This window comes from Diorhabda sublineata, chromosome 7 (assembly GCF_026230105.1).
Source record: "Diorhabda sublineata isolate icDioSubl1.1 chromosome 7, icDioSubl1.1, whole genome shotgun sequence".
Classification (NCBI taxonomy): domain Eukaryota; kingdom Metazoa; phylum Arthropoda; class Insecta; order Coleoptera; family Chrysomelidae; genus Diorhabda; species Diorhabda sublineata.
In genome coordinates, this window is record NC_079480.1 from 30,140,171 (window position 1) to 30,160,275 (window position 20,105).

General features: G+C 30.4%; 1 protein-coding gene across 2 annotated transcripts in view; it reads right to left on the bottom strand.

Annotated features, from left to right (window-relative positions):
• LOC130446373 (integrin alpha-PS2) overlaps positions 1 to 20,105 on the bottom strand; it is a 180,062-nt gene that overhangs the window by 29,410 nt on the left and 130,547 nt on the right. For both annotated transcript variants that reach the window (XM_056782594.1, XM_056782595.1), the window contains exon 5: positions 18,457 to 18,518. In XM_056782594.1, coding sequence (XP_056638572.1) covers positions 18,457 to 18,518 — 62 coding nt within the window. The remainder of the gene's footprint in view (positions 1 to 18,456; positions 18,519 to 20,105) is intronic.

Consider the following 20,105-nt stretch of genomic DNA (forward strand, 5'->3'; position numbering starts at 1 on the left):
AACTGAAATAGATCTGAAATCAACTAAAATATATTAAAAGGCCCAAGAGATGAGAGATTTAAGAAACGAATTACCCTAGACTAACTTCAATTCAAGACCTCATTTTGATTACTCATTAATTGATTGATGAATTTTTCACAAATTAACGAATTCATATATTTCAAAATGACACTTTTATCCACATTTATTCTTCGTTAAGAAAACTGAAACTTACAAACTATAATAGATTTCATAGAAATCCAAACATTTTAAGACGATTTGGTTACTGATACAAACAAAATTAAGTACAAGTCACATTTTTGTGACTGGTATTGCATGAACATTATTTAAACCAATAATGTAAAAGTTTTTGTATATAATAACATTTCCTATACGCTAAAAGAAATGTTCATTGTCGGTATATTTAAAAGTATTATAAAAAGTATTATTTAATACCGATATCGCAATGATGATGTATTGTATTGTTTGTAATCACCCCAATTAAGATAACAAATATAAGAAAATTCTTTAATCTATAATGATTCGAAGATGATATATTTTATTAGAAAATCTAATGGTTCAGAAAGTCGTAGATAAATCATCTAGTTAGTTTCAAAAGATGACCCGGAGATTATGAACTATTTATATTTTGTTAAGAACTAAAAATTCATGGCATATGTGAAGAAGCGATACACGAATGAATAATTTGAAACTGTTTCTGTATACAATTAAATTAGAAAAACAATGTTTAGGAATTACCACTGAAACTAAATATTGATTCAATATGTCACAGTTCAAGATTTTAAATATGTGAAAGCATTCCTGGAATATTGATGAGAATTTTGACGTATATGAATCCGTATTTGCGTTGGAATTTCTGAAACCATTGGTAATATTCCTACTAAATACCCTGTTAAAGCCAACACTCACAATGACGCGCGTATTGATAACCAAGTAATCGTCTTCAGAGAATAAAGATAAACTCAGTCTCAAGAGTGTATTGATTTTATGAATATTAACCGTGTTCCACGTTCTGGACCAAAAGTCTAAAGTGTTTTGTTTAATTTGTAAGAGGTGGAATCCATCACTTAACTTGCGTATATGCGTTTCATATTAAAATCAAACCAATAAAATTAAGTATAAAATATTTTTAGGTTTCAGCTCCCAAAAAACATTGTGAGAAGATATTAGGAGGAAAATTTCACTAGTTTCATATAGTTCGTTAATAGATTTGTGATGAATTATAACATTTCAACTAATTATAATATAAGTTTCCATGTTTTGCATCGTTACCCTAATCATCATATATAAGGAAATTGAAACTATTAAAAAAGTATAACAAATTGATAACAATAAAAATATTGTGTTTGTGAAATCCGATAAAGACGAATGCAAAAAGAGGTTCAGTGTGCGAAATATACTTATTTATTATATATATTTCCCTATTAAAATGTAACATCTCCTTTTTCATTGATGGCGATGAACTGTTTAGACAGTTATCTTTAATATTTTTGCTTCCTATTGACCAGTTTAATTAAGAATACAAAGAATAAATCTGTATTCTGGCTTTTGTCGTCATCCGTTTCAGTGTTTGAAGCTTCATGCTAATGAAATGATCATTATTGTTTGATATCGTTCCAATAGATCGTAACCTCTGACTTATAAAAGTCAATGTCAGTTGTACCATACAGAAGTTGTTTCAAAAGATATGAAGGACATAAGTTTTCGTAGAAGAGTTTCTCCAATGTCCTTAAGAATATTGGATTATGGGTTTCTAAGAAGTCAATTTCTATGTTTGCAGCCAACTAATATCGGAACCTTTCACGTTCGGCCCAAACTGTAAAACAATTGATTATTGTGTTGATAACAAACAAGTATGTAAGTGGTTCTCAAGATGTCCATACGGTTTCGAATTGTTTTCTACAGTGAGTATGTAATTAATTGAGAAATTGAGTCATCTGTTGGGGTATTCGAAACTTACTAATAAAAGCATCATCCGTTGTGAAAAACTTTGCCGATATATAATTTTGATTCCGAGGATCTTCCGGCTAATTTATCTCTGTAAACAGAGTCTCAATACGGTAACTTGTCTGACGTTTATAATATTTGATTTGGAATTTTTGTTTGTTAGGGATAGTTTATATCTGCCGATGAGAAAGCAGCTGATTGCAACATTGGTATAAAGTCGATGAGGTATAAAATAAAGTTATAAATGATCCTGTAAACGGTTATAACCACTATTATGTAGAGTTTTTGTTAAATTTATTACGAAGATCTTTTAGAAGATGGCAATTGAAAAGCTTCGATGAAATTTTTGTTAGAAAGTTTTTGGCAGCTTCTTATGTAACCAGAATTGAGAAAGAATATTCTTCTCTCACTGTCTCGTTTGGTCATTATGAAATATTACCTACATGAACTAACAGTTGCTGTAGAATTTTTCTTAACAATCCATCACAAAGCTGACGAACAAACAATAGTGAAAATCGATATTTGAAGTTTGTCTCAAAAATATCCGACGTAACATATTTTTTTCCATAATGATTTTTGGTTTTCAATATAGTCTCCATTTCTGTCTATACAATTAAGATAATCGATGAAAATAGATGAACAACATCCAACGATTATACAATCTTCATCTCATTTCCAGACAATGAAACCGCTTTTGCTAGAGCGAATGCATTTTTTTGACATTCGGGTCCCGTTTTCTATTTACCTAACCCTAATCAGGCGGTCGTCCTGTACAATTTGGTGAACTTTTTGGATGATATCGCTGGTAATCCAAGTTTTTGACCGTCTGAACGCTCGTCGTCAATTAATGTGATACGGTCACATTTGAATTATTGTACCCAAAATTTTACGATCTTAAACAATGGTGCAAAGTCTTCATATACAGTTTCTAGTCTCTTAAGTTTCAGGAAAATAGCCAAATTACTTGAGGTTCTTTGTTTAACTGACCATAGTAGATGCAAAATATCGTAGGTCCATCCTTTTTCTGGATGATTAGCTTAGAGAACACTTATGTTTCATTGATAACCTATCGGTAGAATCCTTCTCCATGTTAGCATAAAGATCGTTTTCACAGTTAAATTATGTTTGTTCATGTTAAAATTGAAGTAATCGGTTTTGTCAATCGAAATGTTTCTGTATTCAAGTGGTCACTTTAAATTACCACTTTCAGTCTTCCTATTAGTTTATTCTTCTTTCTGAACGTTTTCTACTGGCAGTTTTCCAATTCTACTCTTAGTTATCAAAATGGGGATTCATACAAATATCATATAGGTTATCGGAGAAGAAGCCACCGGATTTACATTACCGACGTTACCTTTATGAGAACCAACGAATACACTCAGTTAGCGGTAGGTAAAGGAATTTATGTTGGTACTTAAAAATCGCTACCAACTACATTTGAAATGATAAAATCTACTCTGATTCTGAATTCACTTTAAGCATCACGATCAGAAGACGGATGACAGAAATTCACTTCAAATTTATTCTCTGTTACTAACAGACATTCACAAGTAAAAACTAAATATAAACATTGAAAAGTAGCGAAAAATCGTCGAATTAAATAAATAAACTAAATATATAAAAGATTTATTTCCTGAAGGATAATCATTCAATTATATATTTTATTGAATTGGAGTATTCAGCTAAGTTCTTTGAATTAATATGGAGTATAAATGTGACTATTGAACAAAATCGGTTTTCAAATTATATCATCGGCCGATTACTAATTCTTACATCGTGTGAACTCAAATTTCCGTGGCGATCTAACTATCGACCGATCAAAAGTTTGCGATGTGCGCCGTCCTCATTAAAATATTAGATTAGATGCACATTCCAAGCGTACCCTGTATAAATTCTACTATCAACTATTTGCATGCTCCCGCTCATCGTACTACTTAATATTTAAAACAGTTTCTCTTATTGTCATCTCATACAAATATTTTACTTTTATTGGCGTTAAATTTGTTAGCTACAACCCGGTTTAGTTAAGTCCATTGTTTCCATGACAACGACTGTAAATTAATTGCAGGGTTTTGTTCACGAACAGTGTGTGCATTTCCATTTCGAAAAATACGGCTCTTACCGTCTCTTAGCAATTCAATAACTATTAATTTTCTGGATTTTATTTTCTCCTACTACGTCACGAAAATGTAAAATGATGGTGTATTGTTCGATGATGGTAACGATAGTTATTATTCATAAGGATGAGCTTTAAGGAAGATTAAACGCTTGTCTATTGTAAATCATCTTAGTCGGTACATTTATAATCATTTTAAGTGATACAAGATGGCTCAACGGAGCTTTCTTTACATCTGGTAGGTTTCGCGCCTCAAACCGGCATACGTTATATCAAAGATATGAAACACTTGGTTTATAATACATAATTAAAAAAGAATCGTACAATAGTATTTCGTATCATAAGGTTATGGAAATTTCTTGTTAATTAGCATTTTATTTATATTTTCATAATTATTTTGATGTCTATTATAAGAGCGTATGTAAAATATTTTGTAATTTTGTAATAACCAAACCGCTCAAGAGCCTAGTGAAGACTATCTTTCTTCCTTAATTAACTTAACCTATTTCACAAGATATCTTTTTCGTAAATAATGATGGAATATCAAATACCATTTTTTTACGATTGAGCGTTCAGTAAACAAATTGGATTTCACATTCACATAATTAGGGCACAAATTACTACTAGTTGGCATCTTGTTTCAGATGGTCAGCTTATTGACATGACAGTTCACCATATGGATAATTTATTATAGAGATTTGCCCTATCTTTCTATTAAGGCGACTCGCCTTTTTCTTGACGTCGTTAGTCTGCACTAACATGTTGTCTATCCAAAGTTTTCGACGGCTTCCAAAACTCCTGGTACCTAATGGAGATTTGTCGAGTGCAATCCTTTCCATCTTCTGTCGTACATTCTAATGATGTGCTTGTTTCGTTGTCTCTTTTAGTTCCATTTATTAACATGTTATAAATTTTATATTTTTGATTTTCTTCCTTTCCAATAATTATTTCGTTATTCTGTAGTACATGTTACAGTCATCACAGACGATACAGAATCTCGATGGTGTATGGAGGAAGTAATTGCTAGAGTATCGGTGATTCCCTAGCACTCACATACGCGAGACTTGTTTTGTATTTCACCCCGTTCCGAGGATATTTTAGGACTTACAATAAAATGTATGATTTTCTGATATTTCATTGTTTGTTAATGCATTTTTACTTAAAACTCAATGTATCACTTTTTATTTTTTGATGACATAAATATTAATAATGTAAAATTGTTAAAAAATGTATCCAACAATAAATTGTTGGATGTATTTGAAAGCTAGATATGAGGGTAGCTTAAATAGGGACGAAGGGTGAATTACTTATAACCCACTCTATAGTTTAGTGGTCAAGGAATGGATGTGAAGATTCCCGCCAACGAGTTTTTCCTGCTGGAATTAATTTTCACGGGAGAAGATTTATTGGTGGGAAAATTTAGTAGTGTTAAATATTTCCAAAGCTTGTTTATGTCGAAATATTACTTTATCAAGGAGTATATTGGTCACCAAATTTGAAAAAACCATTCTTGGTTTATGGCAAATTTTTGATTTTGATTTAAAATTTGGAACAACCTATATCTCAGCAACTAGGCCCCGTAAGGGTCGTATTCCCATATCAAAATGAATCATTTATTGAGATCTCTCTATGATAGAGCGTTGTCGGTCGAATATAGAAACACCTTGTATATTATATTTTGATTTTAGCATTTGAATTTGGTATTTATCATTTTTATAGAATAATTGTTTTAACTGAATGAAGTTTTCACTTTTTCAATAACTGTACATCTAAAATTAGAATTTGGTAGTTGGCGGGCTCTATCAGGCAAAATTTAATCTCTGATATTTTTTTATAGATGTGATAACATAAATGGAAGTTTACATGTCTTCCATAGCAAATTGGTTCTGTATGACATAGTATTATGTTATTGTGAAATCTGTAAGTTAATTTCAAGGAAATTAAATTAATTGTTTAGTCCAATCTCGATAATTATATCAAGTGTTATAGCATAATTAGTGATGGAAGATCATGAGGAAACTGTCTCAAGTAAACTAAGAAATAAAATACATATAAACCAATTATTAAATTCCGATATAATGAAACTTTAATTCACAATTAAACAATATAATAAAGTTAATTACTACTTTCATGTCATCATATATAGAATTAGCAATAACATAAAAATATAATGGTATATAAAAGCAACTTGGTCCTCAAGATAACTTCAATTCATGTTATCCTCTCACAAAAAGATCAGTAATTATTAATTTGATTGAACGATACATCGATGAGATCCTGAATTTCGTTGGGTGCCTATTGAAAAAGCAAAAACTGCATTAGGACAAAATAATTATACCGAGAAAAGAACATGTGTGAAGGGAAAAAATAAAATAAGCAAAAATTACTCTGTTTGATGATGAGGAAGATAGACAAGGAAAGAACGGTACAGATTTCATGATAAGTGAAAAGATGGAAATAAACATACTAAAAACTTCATAAGTGTAAGACATAATAAGTGTATACATTAATAATTATTATTGGAGATATGCACAAATAGGAAAAAAACGAATATGTAACCTTGCCAACCAATATGTATATTATCTGCAATAGTTTTAGGCACAGAAAAAACATAAAATTATGTGGTACCAGGTACTACTACGGAAAACAGAATAGATTATGGCTTAGTGACAAAAATAAAAATCAGAGAAACAGAGGAACAGGTTTTGAGATTGATGTAACCATAAAATGCAGAAAATGGAATGTGTACCAACTGAAAAGGATCAATACAGAGATTAAATAGAAAAACGCCTACAAAAGAGTTAAGAAAAATATAATATTGATGGAGTGATGGAAAGAGATTAAAAAAAACCATGTAGGGAAAGTTATTGGTACAAAAGATACAAAAAAATTATGAACGATCTTGTATGTTAAATTAAAGGAAAAAGAAGCTAAGTGAAAATGGCTATGAACTATGAAAAAAGCTGATTATGATAAATATAGAAAAATAAGAGGACTCATGAAAACAAGATAATAGAATGAAAAAATTCATAGAGAAGGAACATGTATTAAAGAAAAAGATTGTAGTGAGTATTTCAAAAATGTCCAATGTAGTGTATATGAAGAATATATGTAATAATGGCACAATGCTCGAATATTTAGAAAGGATTATAATGACATTGAAACACAAGAAATTACGTGGGGTAGACGGAATACTGCAAGGGCTAATAAAAATGGGGTAAATAATCTACATGAACTAAAATATAGACTATTTTAGTTCATGTATGGAAATCAGAAACAATGCCGATGGAGTGGTCTATTGGAATGATTATACCAATACCATATCCCAATATATGTAGCAATTATAGAAGAATTAATTTGCTTAACGCCGTATATAAAATACTAACAACGATACTAAATGGAAAAAAAATTGTGGAGCTGGAAAGAAAGGATATCGAAAAGGCTTTTGACAAGGACAAGGACAAGTTATCGAAAAATGCTAGCACAACATTGGAGTGCAGATTCTATTAATTGATTCAACATTGACAAAGCAGCTAACAGAGGTCAGTTATGGAGGACATGTAACAACTAAAAGTACCACATAAGTTTTTACGACTGTTGAAAACTATGATGATAAATTCTAGGAGAAGAGTGATAATATTGCAGTGGATTGCATAATAAGGGCATCTAATAACTATGGAATTATAATTGATAAATCAAAGCAAAAAGTAGGATATGCTGATGTTTTAACTCTAGAAAGCGAGGAAACGGGAAAGTTTTGTAGAAACATATATGGAAATTGAAAGATAAAAGGAAGCTCACGTAATCTACGGCTTTAAGAACTTATAAAAACATTAACAATAAACATGATACAGAGAACAAGATAAGCCAAATAACTAAATTAAGAGTCTACAAAACTGGAATAAAACAGTATGAGTCTAATAAATATGAACGAAGAACAACTAAGGATATATGAAAAAACAATAATTAGGATAATTCATGGATCGGTTAAAGTAGCAAATAAAATATCGAGGACAATGAGAGCAAGAATATGTGAAGAAATGAGGATACAGTAAACAAAATTAAACCAATAAAGTTACGATTGTATGGAGATATTGTGAGCGACATATGTTTGAATTTGAAATTTTCAGTGTTTTCTATTGAATTATTATTAACTAGTCTGGGTATGCTCTCTATCATTTCTATGAAAATACGACGTATCTGTTATATCGATTCAATCCATCATACTTATTTCTATTTAACTCCTCCGACAATATGTCCGACATATATTAATACGTCAAAAAAGTAATTACTAATAATAATAAAATTCTATTGAACCGAAACCCCTTATGAGTTACATCCATTTAAGTCCTGTGTATAATATACGCTTCATTAAAAAAATCACTGAGTCATAACAGTGCTTAACTTGATTACCTTTTAATAAATATAATTAAAAGAGATGTTACTACATCCGAAACTGATTTAGTATATGTCTTGTAGCTCTTTGTTAAATACCCTCTCATTTTATTCTGCGGCGAGGAGTCATGAATGCCAATCACCGTTAAAAGATTAAAAGCAGTTTTTAGTTGGGATGACTATAATGTTCTGTAACAAGTTGGTAACTTTTTATTGTGAACTGTACAAACAGATTACGAGAAAAATTGTACAAAGCAATTTTGACGCTTGAAAAGTTGAAAGAGATGAGCCGAAAATGAGTTAATTGTAGGGTTATGTTCGAATTTTTTTTTCTTTACATAGAATGCATTGAGTTTCATCGGCGGCGACGTGGATACATCTCTACTGCTATATGTATATGTCCAGGGTAAATCGCTCTAATGGAAAAAATTCGCCCATATAGTCATTTCTTAATAAATACCGTATGTACGAGGTGAATTGCTCGTATTCATACGTACTACTTAATCTTCTTGAAATAAATTTCAATAGATTCCAGTCTAGTAACAATTTTAGAAATTAACACCCATAAGTCATCTTGAAGCAAATCTTTCGTGATTATTCAAACTTTCATACATCTCAAACCAAAAAAAAAATTCCAACTGAATGAGTAGTCAACAAACACATTTATGGGAAACTACACTATGAGTACTTAATAGAAAGAAGAAAATTCAGACTTTCTCATGATATTTTAAACTATGATGGTACTATTGAAAATTTTGAAACGAGTAGACTCAATAAATATAAATAATTGAAATCTGCGATATAACAGTTCCATATAGTTTTCAAATAAATTAAATAAAATGAAACATTATCGTGTTTTCAAGCTGTGTTAGTATGCTATATGAACAAACAAAAGTTTACCTATTCTTATGTTATTGTTAATTTTATATAAGGTGACATCAAGAAAATTGATTTTATTATTTTAATCGATTTCGATTGTAAATTGTAGTTTTTTATGATAAAAATTGAATTTTTTATTTATGTTTTCAATTTGATTTTTTGGTACGGTAGTAACACAATCATCTACATATCGGAAAAAGAAAGAAATATTTATATCAAGTTTGCTAAGGACAGTTTCCTCGAGATCTTCTATTACTGATAGATTGTTTATTTCAGTTTCATATTTAAAGTACGTTGTCGTAAGTGCATTGAAAGAAAATAATTATCCGGAAAAAATGGGGCGGATGTAATTTGGGCGCTAAAGGATTAATGTACTTTTTACAACATGTAAACTAGGCGCCAAGACCGAAGGGTCATTTTAATCCTATGTGTATTTTGGGCGCTAACCGATTGAAGTACATGATTTATGAAATACAGTTATTTATTAAATCACCGACATTTTTAGATTTTCCTATAAGAGACCTATTATCACTTAAGGTCTGAAAAAATTTACCGTTAGAGGGGGCTACTTTGCACTTTTTTTAAATGAAAAATCTGCCCTTAATAAAGTTTCCTCACAACATTTTTGTAACACTCTACAGAATAAAGTAAATTTTATATTTTTTTTATATTTTTATTTAGTACTTAAGTACATATTACATATAAAATAAGAGATTTACATAACCTAACCTAACCTAACCTAACCTAACTCAACCTAACCTAACCTAACCTACTTAAAAATCTATCAACTTTCCCTCTATTGGGTTATTTTATGACTCGACCTACCTGCACTTCTTAGCGCCGAAAATACATGTCAGATTATCTACCCTTCTTGGTCAAACAGGTAAAGAAGGATGGTTAGCGCCGAAAATACATGTCGGATTATCTACCCTTCTTGGTCAAACAGATAAAGAAGGATGGTTAGCGCCCAAATTACACCCGCAGAAAAAATGATAAATAACATATACAAGAAAAAGATAAACATATACTACAATCAATTTAAAAACAAAACAGAAACGAAACATCAAAACAAAAACATATTCCTTACCATATGTACAAGGACTTTCCCAACAATTATCGAATTATTTTAATAAATATGATATTAGAGTAAGGCAAAAAGGATATAATACGTTATCCAAATATTTCACTAAATTGAAATCTAAAACACCAAAAAACAAAACAAGCAATATTATATATCAAATGCCTTGTACGAATAGTGACGGGCAGTCCACTGTATGTCCAAAGAAATTCTCTAAACGTTCTCTAAAGTTTTTTTAAATTTGACGTAAAATCTTCAATGCGTAACTAATTAGTAAAGTAAATTAATCTTCTTGAGTCATTATGTTCATTAACCCTGAAAGATTTACAAAATTTTTCGATATAAATAGCACTTGCATCCAGTTTTATCGTTTATCTACTATTTTCCTTGAACTCCATGAATAGCTGAGATAACAATATAGATAATCAAATTATATCATTATTATTAATTAAAGAGTATAAATGACCAGTGTTTCAGTAAAAATGATAAAGAATTGCTTATTATTCTGATTTATAAATATATATCTGTTTCTTTAGGAGATGGGATTTGTCACATGTGTTCTCAATAAAATTTATATTTCCGCATTTGACTAATCCGTCGAGAATGGCAATTCAAAATTGTAAAAAGTTGTTCCCGTAATTTTAGGCATCTGTTGGTCATAATTCTCTATTCACGAAATTTAGTTGAGGATGCCAGAACGGATATGGTGAAATTAATAAAAAATTCGTAAGAGGACATCTAAAAGATAATATACGATATCTGAAATAACTCAAGGAATATTGAAGCAGCAAATAATATTTTTCAACTAATATCTCTTATACCTTCATGTGTTAAGACAAACGATAACAAGTTTGAACACATTCCAGCTTATAAGGTGTTGAGAAAAAGTACTATAGAAGCTCAAGAAATATTAAAATTTGTTTATGGTGATAATGTAACTGTTTATGTAAGATTTTAGTTCGTTATGGACGAGGAACGGTCGAGAAGACCTTCCACCTCAAAAAAAAGGTAATAGATGAAATTTAAAAATGTTTTACATACCTACATTAAAAATGACAACAAGTTAATTCGAAAACAAATATTTTTTTGGTTTTACATTTTATATTACAAAAACTATTGGAGTCCTCCAACAAAAAGAATAGGCATATGCGTGACAATAGACAAAAGTCGAAAATAGAAATGAAGATTAGAAATTTATTTAGTTATAAATATGGATACCAACACGAAGAAAACACTCGAAGGAGGGTTACGATTTAAAACAGAAAAATATGAAAGCAATTAAAAAGAAAAGAAACAATTTGATTTTTATACTTTACGATACAATATACGAAATGAAACTATATAAAGCTTCCCAATGTCATTCAATTCCAGGTCTAGAACTGTGAACTAAACATTCACGTTTTCGTTTTCTCCAAGTGGGGTACAGAGTCCAAGTAAGAATTCATCTAGGAAACAGAGGTGTAAGGCAATTCAACACTAAAACAAGTAATTTAGCAAGTTGATTGAGCTACTAGCCCGTAGCAAGTTTTCTGTAGAATTGTAGTCATTCACGTTTTCGTTCTCTCCCCGTGGGGTAATGAGTCCAAGTAAGAATTCATTTGGGATATCGAAGCGTTTGGCAATTTGACACTAAGATAATTCAGCAAGTTGATTGAGCTAAATTAGCGTTGCTTTTTAATACAACACATCAATAATATTAAGCTGGTACCCGTACCAAAAGTTACCTGTAGTATACCACTGAACGCTAACCTTTATAGAAATGGTAGATAGCCACAGTTGGAGTCCTCTTCGGTTACAAATTCTGGTTGGTCCTAGGCAACAAAATCATTCCAGTTAGCCTACAGGTCCAGGAGTAACGTCATGAATATCATTTATTCTTTCGGTCTAGGTATCGAACATTCTTAAGCTGTTATCAATTGCATTATCTAGAGAGAGAGAGAGAGAGAGAGAGAGAGAAGGGAGATAATTAACGAAATAAGCGATGCAATAAAGGATTACACCATTAGAACAGCGACTGATATATACCTTTCACTACTTTAAACAATGCATACGAAAATTAACTTCGATACTGATCCTTCAACTCGTTTGTTGAGTTCGTGTTGGAAAATATTCATGAAGTTTTTGACTTTCTTTTGTCGTTGGGGATTTAACAAAGTATTTATCGTATTTAGACGTGTGTGCGTGGTCATAAGACCTAGATACCTGTTTTCAGCTAGGCGCTGGAACGTAAGCGATCTCGGAGCGAACGTAAACGCGAGCGCAAGAGTTTGTGTATATAATCACACTTCGTAATTTGTTCAATTTTTGTAAAACGCGAACAAGCGCGTCAGTGCGGGTTACATTTCTTCTGGAATCTCGAATAATCCAAATATCTTATATGATAAGTGATAAATTATTATAACTTGTATAGATAGTACTTGTTTCTAGGTTTCCAAAATCGAGTTAAAAGCATATTTTAGAGAATATATATATTCAGCCTCTTTTTTTTATTACCTACTGAAATATTTGGTTCCAGTTTATTGATATTAGTTTCATTTATATTTCTCTCTTTCCTGGACCTAATATCATCAATCTTCATTTTGATGTAATTTATAGTTCTTGTGATGTGTTACATTATTGTGTAAGCGACTTCTTACTATTTGTTAATTTGATGGATGATGAAAAATCTAACTATCATTATGTCACTCATTCAAATTACCGGTGATTGAAAACAGTAGGAGATCAATATCTGCATTTCGGTTAATTTGAACAGAATATATTTAATTGATAACTGTTCCACTTCTGTAAATAGAAAAGCAATTATTAATACCATACCCAGTGTTAGCTGTATTCTTATTAGATCTATTGTAAATTTTACAGGGATGCATTCAGATCACTGTTACTTAAATTTTATTGGGAGTTTAGCAAGAGTGCCTTTTTTCTATATTCAAATAATGAGTGGTCCCAAGAACCAATTAAGAATCGAATATAGGAACCCATAAGGCCACCTCCTTTTCAGTTGGGTATGTAACAAGACAGAAAATGAGAGGTGGAATCTACGGGTAAAAACAGCAGGAGTCCACCGTTTGATAGTTTAACTAATACATTACTTGGGAAAAGAGAGACCGCCCAAAATTATTAAACAGAGTTATATTGATACTTACTAGTGATTCTCCTAAAATAGTGAATGTTTCAATTATTCTCGCTCTAAATCAAATAATTGGAGAATAATTTCAATTAAGAAAGTGTATGTGTATTCATAGAACAATCAAATGAAAATATGACTCCTACTTGAAAATGAGAAAAAAACAAAAAAGACCACAAGTAAAAATTAAACGTTGCGATCTACTCCCGTCTTTATAAAAATATGACTTGACGTTGACAATTTGCATAATTATATAATTCAATAGATCACCTACATTATGAATATCTAAATATAATCGACATATAAATCTGTTTTAGCAAGAAAAATTACTTTTTTATTAGTTTCTACAACTCAAAAAAATGTAGCGGTCATCAGTTAAATTCTTGCTTTAAAATTTATAAAATAGAACTATAAATTTCATCTAAATTGTTTACGTCTTGTTTACTATTTATTGATGTATTCATCACCAGGAAATTAATAAATTGAGGATTGAGGGTTGTTAAAATTTATTATAACAAAATTATGAATTTAATAAGCTTCAAAAATCAATATTCGAATTGACTCGATATTGTATATAATTTTCCTTAGCTTTCTACTCTTAGACCTTCCTATATGTGTTTTGTGATAATTTGTCTCAATTTCAGGACCTTTTTTTACTTCTTGTTTTTTATACATTAGTAAAGGTTGAAATGGATATTTTCGAAGAGATATTAAATAATTTTAATTTCTTTAATTTATTACTTCTTAGATCTTTTGATATATTAATGCTTCTAAATGTTCTTGATTCAGGTCTCTTCTGTTTAAAAATTAGTTTTTTTTAATAATATTGATACAAAATTGACGTTTCGACTTAACTTCACTCTGTATCAAAATATTTTAATTATTATTAAAATTATTATTATATTTTATGTACTACTACTAATTTTAAAACAGAAGAGACCTAAAATCAAGAACATTTAGAAGCATTAATAATTTTAATTCATATATAGCCTATTTCCACCTTATAATTTCAGTTATTTTTGATAAACAATATTGCTACTCCGTGTCTGAGTTTCCGGAAATTAATTTTTCAAAAGTTAATGCCACACATGGTTCACAATCCTATTCAATTACAATAATTTCGAATGGAATGCTTTTACTTTATATATATATACAGCCATTTTCAGTTATTCATTTTTTTTTCGAAATTGTTTTCTCTTTGATGTTATTAATTTATAAGGCGTAGTATCCATTCATTCGACCATAAACTTTGTACAGGGTGCTTCCTTATAATCGAATGTTCATAATAATATGAAATCTTGGCTTACACCTTCAATTAGAGACCATAATTTAGAATATTTAATAATTGAAATGTACGTATTTATTATTTGATAAAAAATAAATAAATCTTGAAAAACAAGAGCAAAAATTTTAAATGGACAGTAACAAAGTATGTATTTCTCACAGAATGGAAAAAATGTATTAATGGAATTTTTATCCGTCAGTAGTGACAGGTAACAGTTTAGACAGAAGAGATAGAAAACCACATCAAAACATGATTTTACAATACCAAAAATATCAACAAAGAACCAGACACTCTAAATTAAAATCTTACTATAAAATTTACCACATATTTTTTTTGTTTTAAGGTTTTCAGTTGTATCTATTTAATATACCTGGGATAAAGCCTTTGAGTTGTACCAAATGGAGGGTAACAAGGTCCACTCGGAAATATACATGGTGCTATCTAGTATCGTCAACCACAACTATTCCTAAGTTGGAATTTCTGGAACCGTTGGCGATATTCATACTGAATACACACTGTTCAAACACTCTTGTGAGTGTTAGTGTAGTAGTGGTGTAAACAGTGTATTCAGCACAACTATTCCGGCTTCCAGAGGCAGCAATAATTAATAAGAATTTCTTTGGTGATCATTTAAACATATGGTAGAACTATTTAGGTTATATACGTTTTTTCGTTTTGACTCGGTGTCTAAGGCGATCTGAGCAAAAACATTGGAAAGAGGAACGGATTCATTGAAGCAAGTAGAAGATTCAATAGGCCAATAACTACTAATTGCCATTACATTTGAATTGTGAAATGTGAGAAGAAAATTTGGAATCTCAGTAAAACTTTCATACAACAAGAAGCAAAATAAGGAAATATGGTGGTACCTATTAGATATCTGCATTCAATTTCATTTTTTTTAACATTTTTTTATAGCAAATTCTATTTTTTCGTTATTATTTCACCAATTTGAATATATTATATCGAATAAAAAGATAAACTTACAATCAGACTGAATAAACTGTGATTTTTAGATGCTCATGTGATTTCTGGTTTTTAAGTATTTTAAGTATATTTTACCATATAGTCACTAGAATATGTTTTTAGAGAACAAAAGCTGCAGATGATACAAATCCGGAGCTTTAATCGTACCGAAGGTATATTTCTAATTTTGATTTTTTAACATACCTGTTTTGATTAAAGACCTAAAGACCTGTAATCATAACAATGTACCCACGAAAACAAACATATTATCTTGATTTTAGAGAACTTTTAATTATTGATGGAGTTTTAATAGATAAAATTATTCAATAAGAATAAGACAATTGAAGAAATTTGTTATATTCAAATTGAGTTATGTCCTTCGATATTTGTTAAGGTTTTTGTTTATTATCTTTAAAAGTTGCGTTAGGTATGCGCAATATACAAGTTACTTTCTAGTTAATCAATTTTAATGCAGATGGTATCCATCTACAGTAAATGTTCAAGTTAGATGTTCCCGATATGTTTTCTAGAATGATTCAAGATCTTATCTTAAATAACTTGATGCTAAAATAAGTACAATGATTTATTTCTCCCTATGTATGGATGCTTATAATAGTCTATTTTGACCAGCACGCTTTGACTAAAATCGATAGAGAAGGGCTTTATGATAAAAATAGGAGGTACAAAGAAATTTCAGATCACTAAACTTAGATCAAGTGTAACAATGTATTGCAAATATATGGAACAAGCTCGATCATGACTATTATTGAAAACCATAGAGTCGCCTTGTATATTAACACTACTTCAAGAATTCTAGGATAACCTGTCATAAAGCATATAACCAGAGATGCGGAAAATTATATGATAAAAATTTTTCTTCTCATAAACGCAAAACTTAAGTACCGGTGCGATTCTGATATTTTTGATCGTTAAAATACCAACGAATAATAAAATCCATGTTTTGAGAGACGCTTTCTCTCCTTCTATGAATAAATTTGCATAATTCGAAAACTGTGAATGAAATCGTAACAATGCAGGAATTGTTAACACCTAATACTGAAAAATTAATCGCATCAGTGCTGTAAGATTGTGTAGGATGAAACTGAATGAGCTTACGTAGAAACTTCCTCAGATTTTTTCACATAATATGATATGAAAATTCGATTCTACAGATATATATTCAGTTAATTTTGTGACATATTATATTACTAATTCTTGTTGGCCTTATTTTGTGCAATTCGATATAATTGATATGGCTAAATTTTATATTCGAACTGTCCCTAGGGTACAAGCTTACGGCTGGCTCTTATTTTCTAATAATTGCACTTGTTCCCAAGTTACATGCATAAGGTGTCTTTTCCTTATGCCCCTACATTTATCAATTCTTGACGAAACCAGTCTGAAAAGTATTTTCACCCTATTCTTCCGTTTATTTTTATTGTGTTATAAATATAGGTAACAATTTTGGTACCATACTGAGCACATTGTTTATTTTATTCCTATAACACCATTATTCACAAAAGTGAGGAAATATCATCTAATTTTGTCTACCTTATACATAAAAATTTCTCTGTAGCTCTTTTCACGGAAAATAACACCTGCAGGAACACCCACTGATCTTAAATTTGATTCTTAACTAAAAAGTTATTTGGTAGTACTTCTGGAGAGTGGGACATTTATATGGGCGTTAGTCTTAGATTCGAGGATGGTGATGAGGTAGCACAATAATCAAAGTTTGATAACTACCTAAACGTACTATATATACATGAACTAACAATATACCCAAAAATATATAAAAAACGGAAAATTAAAGTAAATCGCGCGTGCCGACACAGTAGGGGTAGCATAGCTCTGCAGAGATCTAGGCGTTCGAGAACTGCTGGCTTCACTGACCCGAGAGAGAATGAGTTTCTCTTTGATTCAAAGATTCAAAACGTCTCGTGTAATTGTGTTGGTTTCTTCTAAACCATGTACCGGGTTTATCAGAGAAATAGAGAGAAATTCCCAAAAAGGAAGTAGCTTGGAATTTCTGGGGTCGAAGGATTATTGTTTTATTGAGGAAGTTGGTCGGAGAAATGTGTACCTATATTATGTATTTTTAAATGCGAAGGCACATAGCGTAGTTGTCATTTTACAAGATTTTGGAATGCATTGAACAATATATTTTTTGGTAATTTTTCTATCAATGATATACTACTCATTGTATATTTATGATTGGTAGGCTTGGTAGTACTCGATTCATCTATATACATGTTTATAGTTCAAATGCGCTATCTGATCCTTCGAATCGAACATAATTTCCTCACAATTGCTGGAGCATTTCGTAAATACCCCGTTTTTCCAAACTCGATATTGTATATTTAGGATCACCCAAAAATATGTAAATTCATTTCAATTCTACGCTATGTACATAAATTTTTGAAACGTTGGTATAAACAGGTGTAAATGTATAAAAATAAATTTCTCTTGTCTTTCACATAGATGGATTAGAAAAAATTACTTCGCCTCTGAAGACAATAACTGTGCAATTGTGAATTGCAATTATTGGTGAAGTTGTAGTAGAGTATTAAGTATAAATATTACTAATAGTTTTAGAAACTCCGTCATAATTGCTTGTCATTATTTTTAAAATTTTATGGAAATATTTATAATTATTTGTTACTCACTCTATTAATAGCAGCACTAAAGCCAGCTTGGCAAGATCCTTGTCTATGGTATCCCCAATTCACTGAAACAAAAGTGATAGTTCAAACAAACTTACTTAGTGTTATGATACAGAAGGAGTTCAATCAATTATTAGGTTAATCGGCAGATTATATTTCGTTTTAATATAGGTAAGAAGAAACATTTAAGACTTTATACTCTTTAAAAAAATATGTGGTACAGCGATAAAATTACATACTATAAAAATGAAAATGATAACAATTAATTCTATGCAAATTCTTCCACTTATGTAATTAACTGAAAAGGTTGATTTGGTAAGAAAGGTTTAGGAAATTGATCAGTGAAAAAAATCGCACCAATGGTTTTTAGTCTACACAATATGAATATGCTTTTACTACTTAATCTTTCCAAGTACATATTATAAGAAACGTTATATTTTAAAATTTTTCAGTTTTTGATAAACCTCAACTTTTCAGGGTGCAGCTTCTCTTAGGAAACTCTACCTGCCAATGTGAAATACATTGATACTGAACACATTGTTTACACCACCGCTATACCTTTACTTATAATTACTATGTTTGACTCGTGTTTCAAGAACCTAGTTGTTGTCTTCAGAGAAGCTCTAGCTTCAGTCTCCGAAGGCGATAACTTGGTTACCAAAACGCGGCTCAGATTGTGTGAATGTTGGTGTAGTGATCATCTATAGTATGAATATCTCCAACGGCTCCAGAAATTCCTACTTATTTTACATTCAAGTTACAATGATTTAGAGTTTTCTCCTGTAAAACCGTCCACTAACCTTAATGTTTAACTCACATTTGTAATTTATAGTTTTAGTATTTTATCCATTGTATTTTCAATAGTCTACGTTGTCTATATAATATAATACCGATTTCTGTATCCATTCATCGTTTGTGAATGTTGTGTCTTTATTCATCTCTTTGATGCTTTTATTATAAAATATAATTGCTGATGTTACTAAAAGAAGCAAGAAATTCCTGCTAGATTTATGATTTATTCCACTGTTACAACTATATAAATGTACTTATACCTTCATGAAAAGTGTCTTATTTGGATGTCAATTATTTAAAACGTGAAAAAATATTGAACTAACATTTCTAATTACAGTTTATCCCCTATTTTCACTTAAACTACGTTCATGACCAGTCAATATTGTTATAACTATAAATAGTATACTGAGAGTCTCAGAGATGTAATGAGAATAAGTTTCACGAAATTCACACGGTACCTGTGAAATTAAAGCACAACAAGTTTGTATCAAGACTCTCTTTATATTTTTCAAAAATAGCTATTCACACATGGTTATAAATAAAAATATACACAGGGCTTGTCTGCGACGAAAATACATCTATATATCAACACTGTTCTTGTAATTGATTCCTGTTTCATGTTATGTTTAGCTACCAGACCCAATATAACCAACAAAGTGTTGGATTTCATCTTCATGGGTAGTAGTCTCTAAAAGCCCTTATTTGCTTATTTAGATTATGTCAAGACAGATCCTAATGAATGGAGTACGTTTTTTCTCTAAGAGTACCATGTGTTTGTATGAGAAAATCATTGATGTAAACAACAGTAGCGGTACCAAATAATCAATATTTGAATGGAATAACCCATATCAATTTTCACG